Source organism: Sciurus carolinensis, chromosome 1, assembly GCF_902686445.1.
Source record: "Sciurus carolinensis chromosome 1, mSciCar1.2, whole genome shotgun sequence".
Classification (NCBI taxonomy): domain Eukaryota; kingdom Metazoa; phylum Chordata; class Mammalia; order Rodentia; family Sciuridae; genus Sciurus; species Sciurus carolinensis.
The window spans coordinates 164186170-164198470 of NC_062213.1; the positions used below are offsets into that span (position 1 = coordinate 164186170).

A 12301-nucleotide genomic window follows, 5' to 3' on the forward strand; every position below is an offset into this window, starting at 1 on the left:
CATGTGAAACCAGGAGGTTTCAGGCAAGTAGTAGACACAGGAGGATGGAGGAAGGTGTGGGGATCGGGACACACTTGCTGCCCTTCAGGACCCGAGGAGACAACACGGGCTGACTCACAGACATTCATGAACGTCAGAGACATTGTACTCAAAGTTTCTTGGTTTTTAGACTGGTGTGCGTTTTACCACACCATACTTCTAAAAAGTAAATTAGAAGCATCCCTTTCTAGAACCTGGTGCATTTCCCATCCATGTTATTATTAACCCACTGTTATAATAAACTACTCTGCAAAGTGAGTAGCATCCTTTAATGGAGAAGGGCCGAGGCTCAGGGAGGTTAAGTTAGTGCTGAGGGCACCAGGTAGGTGGCAGAGCCTGGGTTCGACTCAGGACCTGACTGGGGTGTATTCACTGCTGTGTGCAGAACCCCCATCACAACACGGTGCTGGCTCTCGGGCTGAGGGCCTCAGCTGCATTGGTGCCGTTGGTGATCCTTCACTCCAAATCCCAGAGACCTTCCGTCTGCAGATCCCCTGGATTCTGGCCCCCCTAAACCGTCCTCGATTCTTCATTCGCTTCTATTTTTCTGTAGCAAAGTCCTTGGTTGTCACTCTCTCTACCACTGAGCTACGTCCCCAGCACTTTTTTCTTTCTTTTGTGTCAGGATCTTGCTAAGTTGTCCAGGCTGGCCTCAAACATGCAATCCTCCTGCCTCAACCTCCTGAGTCACTGGGATTTTCTCATATATATAAGCACTTACCATGCTTCTCGGATTTTAATCTTTGCAATGTGTTATCGAAGGGCCCTTGGTAATGTTTAGGGGATATTTCCATCTTCCCAATGAGGAGCTCTGAGGATATATAATTGATTATATATTTTTTTCTTGTTCCAATGTATTATGTAACTGCATAGGACTTTTAAAAAAAGGAAATAATAATTAAGTTATCATCGTGATTGTTCCTCTGATGCATATTTGTGTGTATATACTTCTTGAATTGAAAATTGAAATTTTATAGATTATAACATGTAGATAAATACTGAATATTCTCCTATGTCATTCAGTATTCTTTATACCATCACTTTTCAAGGTGGGTCTTGATACTGCCTAATCTGCTTCTTGTTTCCCTGTAGATCATCACAGGAGAATTCTACCGGATCTACTACCTGAAGGAGAAGTCGCGGTCAGCAGTTCAGAATCCCTACATCGCAGCCCTCTATAAGCAAGTGGGCTGCTTCCTCTTTGGCTGTGCCATCAGCCAGTCCTTCACAGACATTGCCAAAGTGTCCATAGGACGTCTGCGCCCTCACTTCCTGAGTGTCTGCAATCCTGATTTCAGCCAGATCAACTGCTCCGAGGGCTACATTCAGAACTACAGATGCAGAGGTGACGACAGCAAGGTGCAGGAAGCCAGGTGAGACTCCACTTCGGCACTTCCCGGTGGCCACAGTGTGCACCCCTTCAGTGCAGAGCAGTTGATGGAGCACTCACTGAGCACCTATAGTGCTGGGTTCTGGTTTCCTGGGTGAATAAGGGCACAGTCCCTCTTCTTAAAGGACTTGGAGTCACATGATTGAGACAGATATGTAAAGAGACCATTATGATACAGCATTGCTAAGTCCATTCATTTATTCTTTCTTTTACTTATTCATGCGTGCCTGCTATGTTCCAGGCATGTGTCCAAAGCACCACCACAGATGCAAGAATGAACAAGACACAGTGCCTGCTCTCAAGGTCACAGTCTAGGGAGGGAAGACAGACAAGCGAGTATCAGGGATGTGAATATGCCCTTTCACGGCCCTCTCTTGCTCTTGCAGGAAGTCCTTCTTCTCTGGCCACGCCTCCTTCTCCATGTACACAATGCTGTATCTGGTGGTAAGTACCTACCCTCTGTTTAGGATGGAGTCCAGTCCCTGCTTGAATCCCTCAAAATTGTTAGACTTCACTATGAAATCCTTGAAAAAGAGGCTTAGTAAGAAAGCTAGGTTTCATTCTGAACTCTGCCACTGCCTAAGCAGAAGTCATCCTATTTTCCAGACTTCCATTTTTCAGATTAAAAATAGTATCTGCCATATTTCTTGGTAAGGATCGTGAATCTGTTTTGAAATTATAAAGTGATGAAGACACTCATGCTTTTATGGTATAAGCACTGCTTTCTAAAAATCCATTAACTCATTTGATCCTTAGAAAACAACCTTATGTTATAAATAATTTTCTGTCTGTTGTGGGAATGACTAAGTAAGGCTCAGAGAATCCTAGCAAACTGCCAAAATTTGCATAAATACCAGAACTCCCACTCAAATCCAATCTTCTGATCCAGCTCCTCCCAATAGTTGCTATTCTCCATCCTCCTTAAAGATCATCATTATCTGACACTGAGAGTGGTTTTGAGTTTTACAAGGTACATGTGCATCCTTGAGGACACCCAGCCTTCTCAAGACACCGTCAAGTGCAGATCCAGAGACGAAGGTCTGGAGAGACCAAGGAGCATGTTTGAGATTCCTTTTTTTTTTTTTTCTTTTTTTCTTGTTCTAATTAGTTGTACAGGACAGTAGAATGCATTTATACATTTTGATAGATCTTCATCCAGGGGTGGAGCCGTGGGTTGCACTCACAAGCTGCCCCTGGCTGTGTCTGCGCTGATTTCCTGGAGATGCCTGGACAGTGCAGGTGGAGCACCCTCCTCTCCCCCAGCTGCCTGACAGCAGGCTGTTTGTTTTTCTTTGTCAGTTAAGTTTGGTTTTCTTTGCCTTTCCTCTCCCCTCAATGAGGTCTGTGTGCCAGGGCACTTCCTGCTTCCAGCTGCCTTGGTGGAGTTCAGATGGAAAAGGTGTTGAGAAGTCAGACAGAGCTTGGAAGAGGGTTAGCTGTTGGGAAAAAGGACGTTTTGATTTCAACTTATTTAAAAAGCATAATTAGGAATTGGGAGAAAAACAACAACAACAACAACAACAGAGAGATTGTCTCATTCTCTTTTGCTTCCCCTGCGCCCCCACTCCTTTCCACATGTGAAGCCCGCACCTAGGATACAGAGCTTGAAGGTGGCCCCAACCTGTGAAAACATGACACCTGGATCTTTTCTTCATGAATAGCGCTTCCCTGCATTCTTCTTTTTGTTTGTTGGTTTGTTTTTATTTTGCCTCTAGAAAAGATAATTTAGCAAAGATATTTATGTTCCTTCTGCATGTGTATACTTTACCCGGAGCTGGAAGCAATTTTACAAATGTAATTTCAGTGTTTTGTAAAAGTGCTTGGAAGAGTTGGGTATGTGTACATTTTTTTTTTTTTTCATGTCCCTTTATTTTATTCCAAGAAAAAAACACTGGAGTATTTTGAAGCCAACACTGGGCAGAATGTCCTTTACAGCCACCCAAAAGGTGAAGATGCTGATGTTTTGGGGGAGCCAGTTCTGGGTCCCACGTGTCACCAAGGACTGTACCTAGCATACATGGTAACATTCTATGAGGAGTCTGATGAGATGTGTTTAGATTATCCTTTTTCTGGAAACAAAGAAACCCAGATCTAAGAAATAACAAAAGTTCTACAGCCCATAAGAGCCAGAAAAGCTACCTGAAGTTTGGTCTTAATGACTCCACGTTGTCGTCTATTCTTTCCATTGTATCGTGCTGCAAAAACCAAAACCAAACACAGACAAATCTCATCAGGATAAGCTTAGGGAAGATAACCTCTCATCCTAATTCCAGTTTCAACTGAAGGAGGCTTGCCTTTCTTCACAACTGCTTTAATGGTTAAGACGTCCCTTCCTTCTTCACCAAGCCCATGCCCTCCACTCTGTCACCCCTTTACCAGCTGTGACTATGGCAAGGAATTTCCGTGTGAATCATGAGTGACGAGTGATTTTCTCTCTTTCCTTTTTTTTTTAATCTTTTTTGTCCTGGGGATCGAACTCAGAGACACCCTACCACTGAACTACATCCCAGCCCTTTTGTTTTTTACTTTAAGAAAGGGTCTCACTAAGTTGCTGAGGCTGGTCTCTCTAACCTGTGATCCTCCCACATCAACCTCCAGAGTTGCTGGGATTACAGGCATATGCCATCGTGCCCAGCTGTAAGGAGTGACTTGAAGATTTATTAGCATCTCTCTGAGGGAGAAAAAATTATGGCACCTTCCTATTGCTTGAAGGCTGAAAGGAAGGAAGAAAGGAAAGGAAGAGAGAGAGAGAATGAGACGAGTCCCTGATCCCTCATCTCCCAAGCCTGTTATCACCCCTCCCATGCTGTCATGCACACGGTGCACACCCTTAGCAACTCCTGAGAACATGTACGCATTTGGCATTTACAGCCCTCAGACACCCTCATATACACGTCCATGCACACATATCGTTTTTACCTGTAAAGTCACCTTGGCCTGAAACGCCCACTAAAGCAAAAGGCCCAAGATGAGAGCGGTGCTGTTTGCTGGGCATGTTTTTATGTGATGTGACACAGAAACCTCATCCCTTATAATGTCCAATTTGTAAAGTTTTGTAAGGGAAGTCTGAAGGGCACCGCAGCTGCCTGTCAGAGGAGGTGGGAGATCCTGCAGTCTCTCAGCGAAGCCCTTCGACCCTCCCTGGTGCTTTTATGCTGTGTTTCAGGTAGTGCAGGAGTTGGGCAGCTAGATCCGGGCATCCCGCAGTACACCCTGTGCTTTTGCTGAGGCAGTCTTGATTCACAGCTTCCCCGGAGCTTTGGGAGACCACATCTGAGCCTGCAGGGTGTAGGGCTGACAGCTTCTGCCTGAAGAATCCAGCAGGCATTATTATGGAACCAGGAGTGGGGGATTAGCTCAGAGACCCAGCGTACTACTCATCTGTGAAGTGAAGATGATCTCCTCTATTTTACTAAGTTGTCGCCACTTTTCTTCCCTGGACCTGGCTTTTCCCCCTCTGTCAAATGAAAGAGCGGGGTTAGATGGTGTCTGCATAACTCAATATCTCTGTGGTTCTACTTGAAAGAAGTTTGAAATACTCTGTGTGTTAAAAAGAAGATGGGCAGCTCTCAGGGACGAACACACCCACATTGCATAGAGTTCAAAGGCAGTGGCAGACCAGAAGCACCAACCAGCCACCCCCCCTGCCCAGCTGCCTTCTATGGCCTCCCTGGCTTTGAAGGGTGCTCCATATTAGGTTTTGATTTGCAAAATGGGTAGCTTGGAAAAACCATGCCCCAAACACCAAATTATGTCTGGGCACAGATGCTTAAGGACAAGGTTAAGGTTTGTTAGTGATTAATGCAAATTCTAGTTTGAAAACCCCCACAGCATCTATAAGCTTAAACTTTGCTTCCTACCTCTGAGCCTTGGCCTACACCCGTGGGGGCCACATCTGGATTGGTCATGCACCTCCATGTTTAGGGGCTGAAGATGACATGGGACAAAATGCCAATATCTGGCCAAACACCAAGTCATGGGGCACACCTGGTGTCTCTTGTGGCAGATGCTCTCCTACCTTCTGGGGTTACTGAGATGAATCAGACCTGAGCTCTGCCCTCAAGGAACTCACCTATGTGTCGAATATTCATTATCTGTCAGATGCTTAGTGAGTGACTATTATGCAGCAAGCACCTTGGTAGGAGTGGGGAGGTGGAGACTGGTGAGGAGCGTTCAGACTAGAGGGGCAGGTAGACAACAGCAGTCTGGTGCATTGTGCAGGAGTGGCGGGGGATGTGCCCATTATCGTGGGAGTTGTGGCACCCATGTTAACTTGGAAAGCAGATGGCACAAGCCAGGGAAGGCTTCCGGTAGGGTAGGTCCCACGAAGACAGGAGAAGTTAGAAGAACGACCTGCGTGCAGGTGAAAGGAGGATGGTGGTTGCTTTGATGGCTGGAACCTCGCAGGGAGTGGAGGGCACTGATCCACCAGCTTTTGGGACCATCAGCCGCAGCTCCTCATTTTGCAGCTCAGATTAGGCAGCAGCAGATTGGTGTTGAGACCTTCCCTAGCTGCTGTGTTCTTTTCCTGTGCATCTGTCCCTTGCCCCTTGCCTTCTTCAGGTCACTTTTTCAGAGAGCTTTCCCTGACGACTCTGTTTAAAGTGATAGCCCCATCCTTCTTCGTAGTCTTATTTTACTGCCCAATTTCTAACCATCTGACTTATATCATTGGCTTGTTTGTCTCTCTCAACTAAATTGTAAGTTCTGCCAGGGATTTTCTTGTCTTTAGAGTCACTGTTGCATCCTACTCCCCAAAGCAGCGCCGACACTGGTTAAGGAAGCACTCTGAATATCACATGAAGGAATGAGCGAATCCCAGGCCATCTGATGCGCAGAGACTGTGCTCCTTTCCATTCCAATCAGAATTTTCTTTTGCCTCCTCATCACTGACTGATAGACCACTAAGGGCCTTTGTGGTGTGGGGAAGACCTTTTCTGCCTCTGCTGAACACTTCACCTATTAGATTTTCTGTGCTGCCCCATGAGAACTATTGATGTGTCAGAGGGTTTGTTGGGTACCAAGGAGACGGGGAAGTGGCTGTCCTCTGCCAGCCGTGTTCTCTGGCCTGTGGTTGTTAGTCATTGAGGTTTTGTTCAATATGTTTGGAATCCCGGAGCATGGGATCTGGTGTGCCCCATGAGATGTACCCACACGTCCTGGGAGAGTCTGTTGAAATCCTTTGCAGGAACAAGATTTCCGAGGGAAATAAACCACTGTATCAGATGTCTTTCCTTCTTAACTCATTCATCCCTCTACCCCTCTACCCCTCTGTCCCTCCACCCTTTCACCCCTCTGCCCATCCATCGCTCCATCCATACGTCCACCTGTTTCTGAGAACTTGTTCTGTGGCAGACCCGTGTGAGTACCTGGGGACACGGAAAGTGTTCATTATTTTGTGGAAAACCTGAGAAGTAAATAGTTGCAGAATAGTTAGAGAACGTCTCTGATTCAGGGTGGGAGCACGAGGTAAGTGCCATCACCTCTGCTGGGACCTGTCCCACGTCAGCTCACTGACTTTACTTTGCTTAAGACCGGGTCAGTCATCTACTCTCAGAGCAGCTCTCCGCTTGAGTGTCAGACATGGAAGTCTATCCAGTGTGGGACCGGTGAATGAGAGCAACCTGAAGTTGTCCTTGTCCTTGAAGGTTGTCCTTCTGTCCAGGACAGCTGCATAGTTCCCTCAAATGGCATTTTTTTTCTCCAAAGATCAAAGAGACTAGTACAAAAGATCAAGACTTTGGGTGGGTGGAAAGCAGTAATTCCCTAAGGAGACCAGGTAGTTCTGTAGTTAGATCATGGACTCAGAGAGGCAAACTCTCCAGGTTACCTTGAGCAAGCAACATGGCCTCTTTTATTTAGCCTTGATTTCTTCCTTTGTAAAATGGGCACATTGGCGTCTACTTAAAGGGATGATTATGACATTTGCAGGTGATGTAATTTGAAACATCCAGGCACTGCTCAGCAAATTGGTAGTTTTCTTTTCTTTCCCTGACAGTGACTGAAGACAAGATTTGATTAGCTTCCAAAGGAGGAGAAGAGTCAACTCAAAAATTCTTCTTCTGTCCTCAGTGCAGATAAATAACTTGACAGGGAGAAATGCGAGTTCTCCATCACGTGGGTGAGCCACTGAGCACATGAATCACAGCCAAGTGGGAGCATCAGGGAGACTGGAGAAGGGAGAATGTTTCTTACTGTGGGGAGTTGGAGATCTGGACAGGCTTCCAGGAAGAGGGGAGGCAGGGACATAGGAAGGACAAAAGCCTCCTTTTCGCTCTTAGCCCAACTGTCCCAAGAGCAATGGAAATGAAGTGAAAGGACAGTAAGGACCTGTTTCACCAGTATGCAGATCGCGTCATGAAACACAAATGAGTTAGCAAGACTGAGAGTGTGACTCACACACACATCTGACCCGGCTGGTTCAAACCAGAGGAGCGGGCTGGAATTCAGTGTAAGGAGATTTTGCTGGAATATTGCAGGACTTCGGTTTTGAAACTAAGACCAAGAAAGAGAAGAGAGCTCCATTTGCCGGAGCGAGCTCTGTAGTGCAAGGACTGCTCACCTGTGATCCTCATCACAGCCACAGTTCTTTAGCAAATGGAAGCGGAATCTTGGTACAGGGAAAGAACTTTCAGATAGCATATATACTTATGTACACACATGTGCATACATATGCATAAACACATATATTTTTGTGAGAACTTATTTCATTCATATGGGTGTCTTTCAGAGTTTAGAACATAACAGATGTTTGCAGCATTTTTAAAAAAGAATTAAAATACCTTACGTGATCTGTGAGAAAATAGATGACTCGCTGGGGCCATTCAGAGGGTATGTGGCTGGGTAGAGGATCCACCCAGGTTGTTCTGACTGCAGATCTAACCCTGGCTTCCAGCCATGTCCAGGAAGCAGTTCTGCTGGCGGATGCTTCAGCATGGCCCCGGGGCCGTCCCACAGAGTTGGGGAGGAGAACACAGGACAACCTGTCGACTGTGGACTATGGGAGGTCGGGTGATTTAGGCTTTCTGGTTTAGTCCAGCTGTGCTCATCCTTTTCCTAACCAGCCTTTTTGGGCTGCGTGACTGCTGAAACCCCTCCAGGCATTCTGATTCTGATTCTGGGGACATCTCCGTGCTGTTTCCTGGCATCCTGTGGTCAGCAGGGTTGACTTCCTCTTTTGAATAAAAAGCTCCTGCCCCCTTGTACTGGAAATGGATGGAGCCTCCAGTTATTTTTTTGTCCCCAGGTCCAGAAGGTACTCAGCCATCCTCATGAGGCTCAGACTTCTGGCCTGGAGTGACTTGAGTAAGAACCTGCAAAATTCTACCCATTGAGCTCCGAGATTGCTGTGAGATCCTGAGAGCTGCTGAATGCTGTGGTTGCCCTCAAAGCCTGCTGCCACTAGGTTACGTCTCAAATCAGATGATGCCACTGGGCGGAAGGCTATTGCGCAATCTCCCTCCTTGGCTTACTTGCTCTGGTGAAATCGTCACAGTCACTGGGTAGATATCATTCATCAAGGCGTAAGGTGATTAGATTTCTCAAGAACGTCTTGTGTGCCTGTCCTCTGCCCATCAGGCTCCTTTCTGTGTTGTCTCTTGATTCTGAGAGGAAAATATGGTCCATCCTACTTTATAGATGAGACTGAGGTGCACAGAGGGAAATGACCGCTCACTTGAAATGTGCAGAGTGACAGGGACTCAGAGCTGTCTCCCCGTAAGATGCATTCAGCTGTTAGAAAGCCTCCCCCAAAGCCCCAGCTGTGGACCCCAGGACCAGTCCCGCTCCTGAGGACTATAGTCGTTACTGATGGATCTGGGAGAGCAACTGCATCTGCTGTTGCTAGAGTGACTGCTTCCTTCAGGAATTTTCTCCCGTGGCACCTACTCTTTGCTTATTCGTAAGCACTCTTCCTCTCTTCCTGGAGCTATTCTGAGGCCTGCTCCCGTCCTCCATCCTCAAGTTCCTCTCCTGGATGAATTTTTTTTTTTTCTTTTATTGCGCTCCAATCTGAAATCTCTGAGTCAGTGGCAGGGGAGATGTGGGCCTTGTCCGGTTGGGAAACCCACCCTTCCTCTGCCCCACCCTGGATTCCAAGGCCTGTGACCTGAAGTCCATGCAGCAAACGAGGGGAAGGGTGGAGAATTTCGAAAATGTCTTTTCTGAGGACCTGCAGCTTTGTTCAGCGTGGGAAAGAGAAATATCTTGGGGCTACTTTAAGAGAAGTGTTTGAAGGATGAGTGGCATGGCGTGTTGTCCTTTGTCTGCATTAGCAATCTGTACCACAGCCTGTGTGATAGCGGCTGTGTAACTTTAACAGGGAAAAGCCGAGGCTCACTGAGGGTCTTCTGATTAAGACCTGCATCTTTCTACTGTCCACCCACCTCGTCCACTGTCCAGGGCTGAGCTGAGCACAGAACCAGCTGGGCATCTGGTACGCAGGCTTTTCCTTCTTCCCTGAACTTGCCATTGTTCCGAAGACTTGTGCTGAACAGGAGCTGGACCAACATCATTCCATCCCTACTTCCAGAAGGAAGGGATCTTTTGATCCACAATGGCAGAGTCTGCTGGAGTTCATTTCATCCGAAAGGAGGGAGTAGCCCTGTGGACTGTAGCTTTAGATTCACTGTGATTTTGGTATTGTCTGTAGTGAGCCAGCTCTACCTAGAGCCCTTCAAAAGCATCCAAATTAGTTTTTTTTTTTTTTTTCATGGTATTTGGTGCCTTTCTCAAAACCATATCATCTTCCCCCATTGAATATAGTAATATTTTCTAGCTGAGATCAAGTAGGTAGGTGTTCTGTCAAAATAGTGACTTAAAGCCAAATAAGTCTTTTTTTTTTTTTTTCCCTGCAGGACTTCTCAGAGCCTTTAGAAATCTTATAAGCATTATAAGTGACAGAAATAAGGATGTAGGATGAAGCATTCATTAGTTTTTCTTTTTTCTTTTTTCTTTTTTTTAAGTCCCTTTGTATTAGTTTGGGGAATGTCGGTCTACTGAATAAAGACCAGGTTCCTTCGTTTGAATCCAAGGTCCTTCATGAACTGACCCTTTCTTGTCTCTGCTGCCTTATTCCTTTTCATGAACTATGCATCCTCTTCTTTGACTGGCTGAATGATTTGAGTTCCTGGGGACATTGATGGCAGAGCTCAGCCACCCCTCCCTGGAATCTGTACTGTAACCACTGTTGCCTTAATTCCCAGCAAATGCCAGTTCATCTTTAGGGTTCATATCATCCCTTCCCCTTAAGTCATGGAGCCAGGCCCCCCTGCTTCCTTCCTAGTCCACCCCTTTGCATCCCCTAACTGTGGTTGGCCAGGAATTTCAACTTCTCATTTCTGTATCTTTAGCACCTGTCATAGGACCTGGCTGACACTTTTGCTCTTGATCTCTTTTGACTCAGTCCACAGGTTTGATCTTTTAAGAATATTTTTATTTTTCTACAATGTCTATGGGAATCTAATTGTATTTACATATGAACTACTGAATTTGTAAGTTGAGTGTTTTTATAAATAAAAATTCCAGCTCTCAATTCAGATTGCCTTTTATGTCCCTTACTTCATAAAGACTCCATGCAGTTCTGTAAGTTAATTACTATTTATTTAATCATCTTTACTATTAACATGATGGTTTTGTTGCTTCTTTCAGATTTTTAACTGGTTATTATTTACATATGAGAAGACCACTGATTTTTATCACTGGTGTAGTGGCTGACTACGTGAATATAGAGTCTCTTACCTGATGTTTTTCATTCCTTATTCTTAGATTTTCCAATACTACACTTACATAATTTCAAAATGGTTATTAAGCTGCCTGCTGTTTTCATGCCTGGCTTTTTTGAAATGGTTGTCCAAGTTATTGAGGGTCAAGTCCTAGACACAGTTCCTACAGCTCAGAGTGACTGGGTCCTTCCACTCCTGGTTCCTCAGGACTCGCTGCTTCTTGCTTCTTCCTGACCACTAAAAGCAAGGGCAGAGCCCCCCTGGGCCACTGCCACAGGCCTGCCCGAGGCCAGCGGCCCCTCCCTCTTGCTTCCCCTTCCCCCTGGCCTCTCCCAGTGCTTTGATTTGTAGTCGGAAGTTCCCCTCGTCCCTCTGCTGCTTCCCCCTCATTTCCCAAGTTCCCACAGGAACCTGGGAAATAGGTTGTGCCCAGAGGTTAAAACGGAAACTGCAGCCAGATAACTCTGAGGGGACAATACCCAGTTGACGTCATTTCAACTTCTTTCCTTCAGCCAGAGGTATTTTTATTTTTATTTTTCTTCCATTTTTCTTCAGGTTACTCTTCTACCCCACCCAGTCCAGTGTCTGTCAGTCTCTCCTTGAAAGCTCTCTGGCATTGTGTGGCTGGTTTATGTGTTTCCTTCTACGCTAATTCAAAATCCATAGTTCCTAGTGGCGACTTAGATCCTTGTCCTTGGGTAGAGTGCTTTGTTTTGAAGCAGAAGCATCTCTTTATCATGATCACTTCCCCTAGCACTATTGTATTTCCATGGCATTAGGGTTGGTAGAGCAAGGTAGTTTAGGGATTATGCATCCACAATCTCCAAGGAAATGCGCCAATGTATTAAGTGAGTTGTTATCAGTTGTAAAATAAAGCTTTTGCTGACCCTGGTCACTGGTCTTTAATTAGCTTCAATCAAGAAGAAGTTAAAAGGAAACAAACATTTATTAAGGGCCTACTGTGTGTGGAATATTATGTGAAATGTATTTGTGTGTGTTATCTTTCTCAGCTTTCCCTAGATTCTCTCTGTTTTTTTCTTGGCATTTAAATAACTGGCCCAAGGTCACATCCCCATCGAATGCTGCATCCAAAATATGCCACCCCAAGTCTGGAGGGTTCCACTTAGCAGGAACATAGTGTGAGTGGAGC

The 12301-nt window shown here is 45.7% G+C and overlaps 1 protein-coding gene across 1 annotated transcript in view; it reads left to right on the forward strand.

The window, feature by feature from the left end:
• The window catches only part of Plpp3 (phospholipid phosphatase 3), an 80385-nt gene that overhangs the window by 54316 nt on the left and 13768 nt on the right, over positions 1-12301 (forward strand). Inside the window, exons 3-4 of the mRNA XM_047551854.1 lie at positions 1132-1412; positions 1816-1873. Of these exons, the coding sequence (XP_047407810.1) occupies positions 1132-1412; positions 1816-1873 (339 nt within the window). The remainder of the gene's footprint in view (positions 1-1131; positions 1413-1815; positions 1874-12301) is intronic.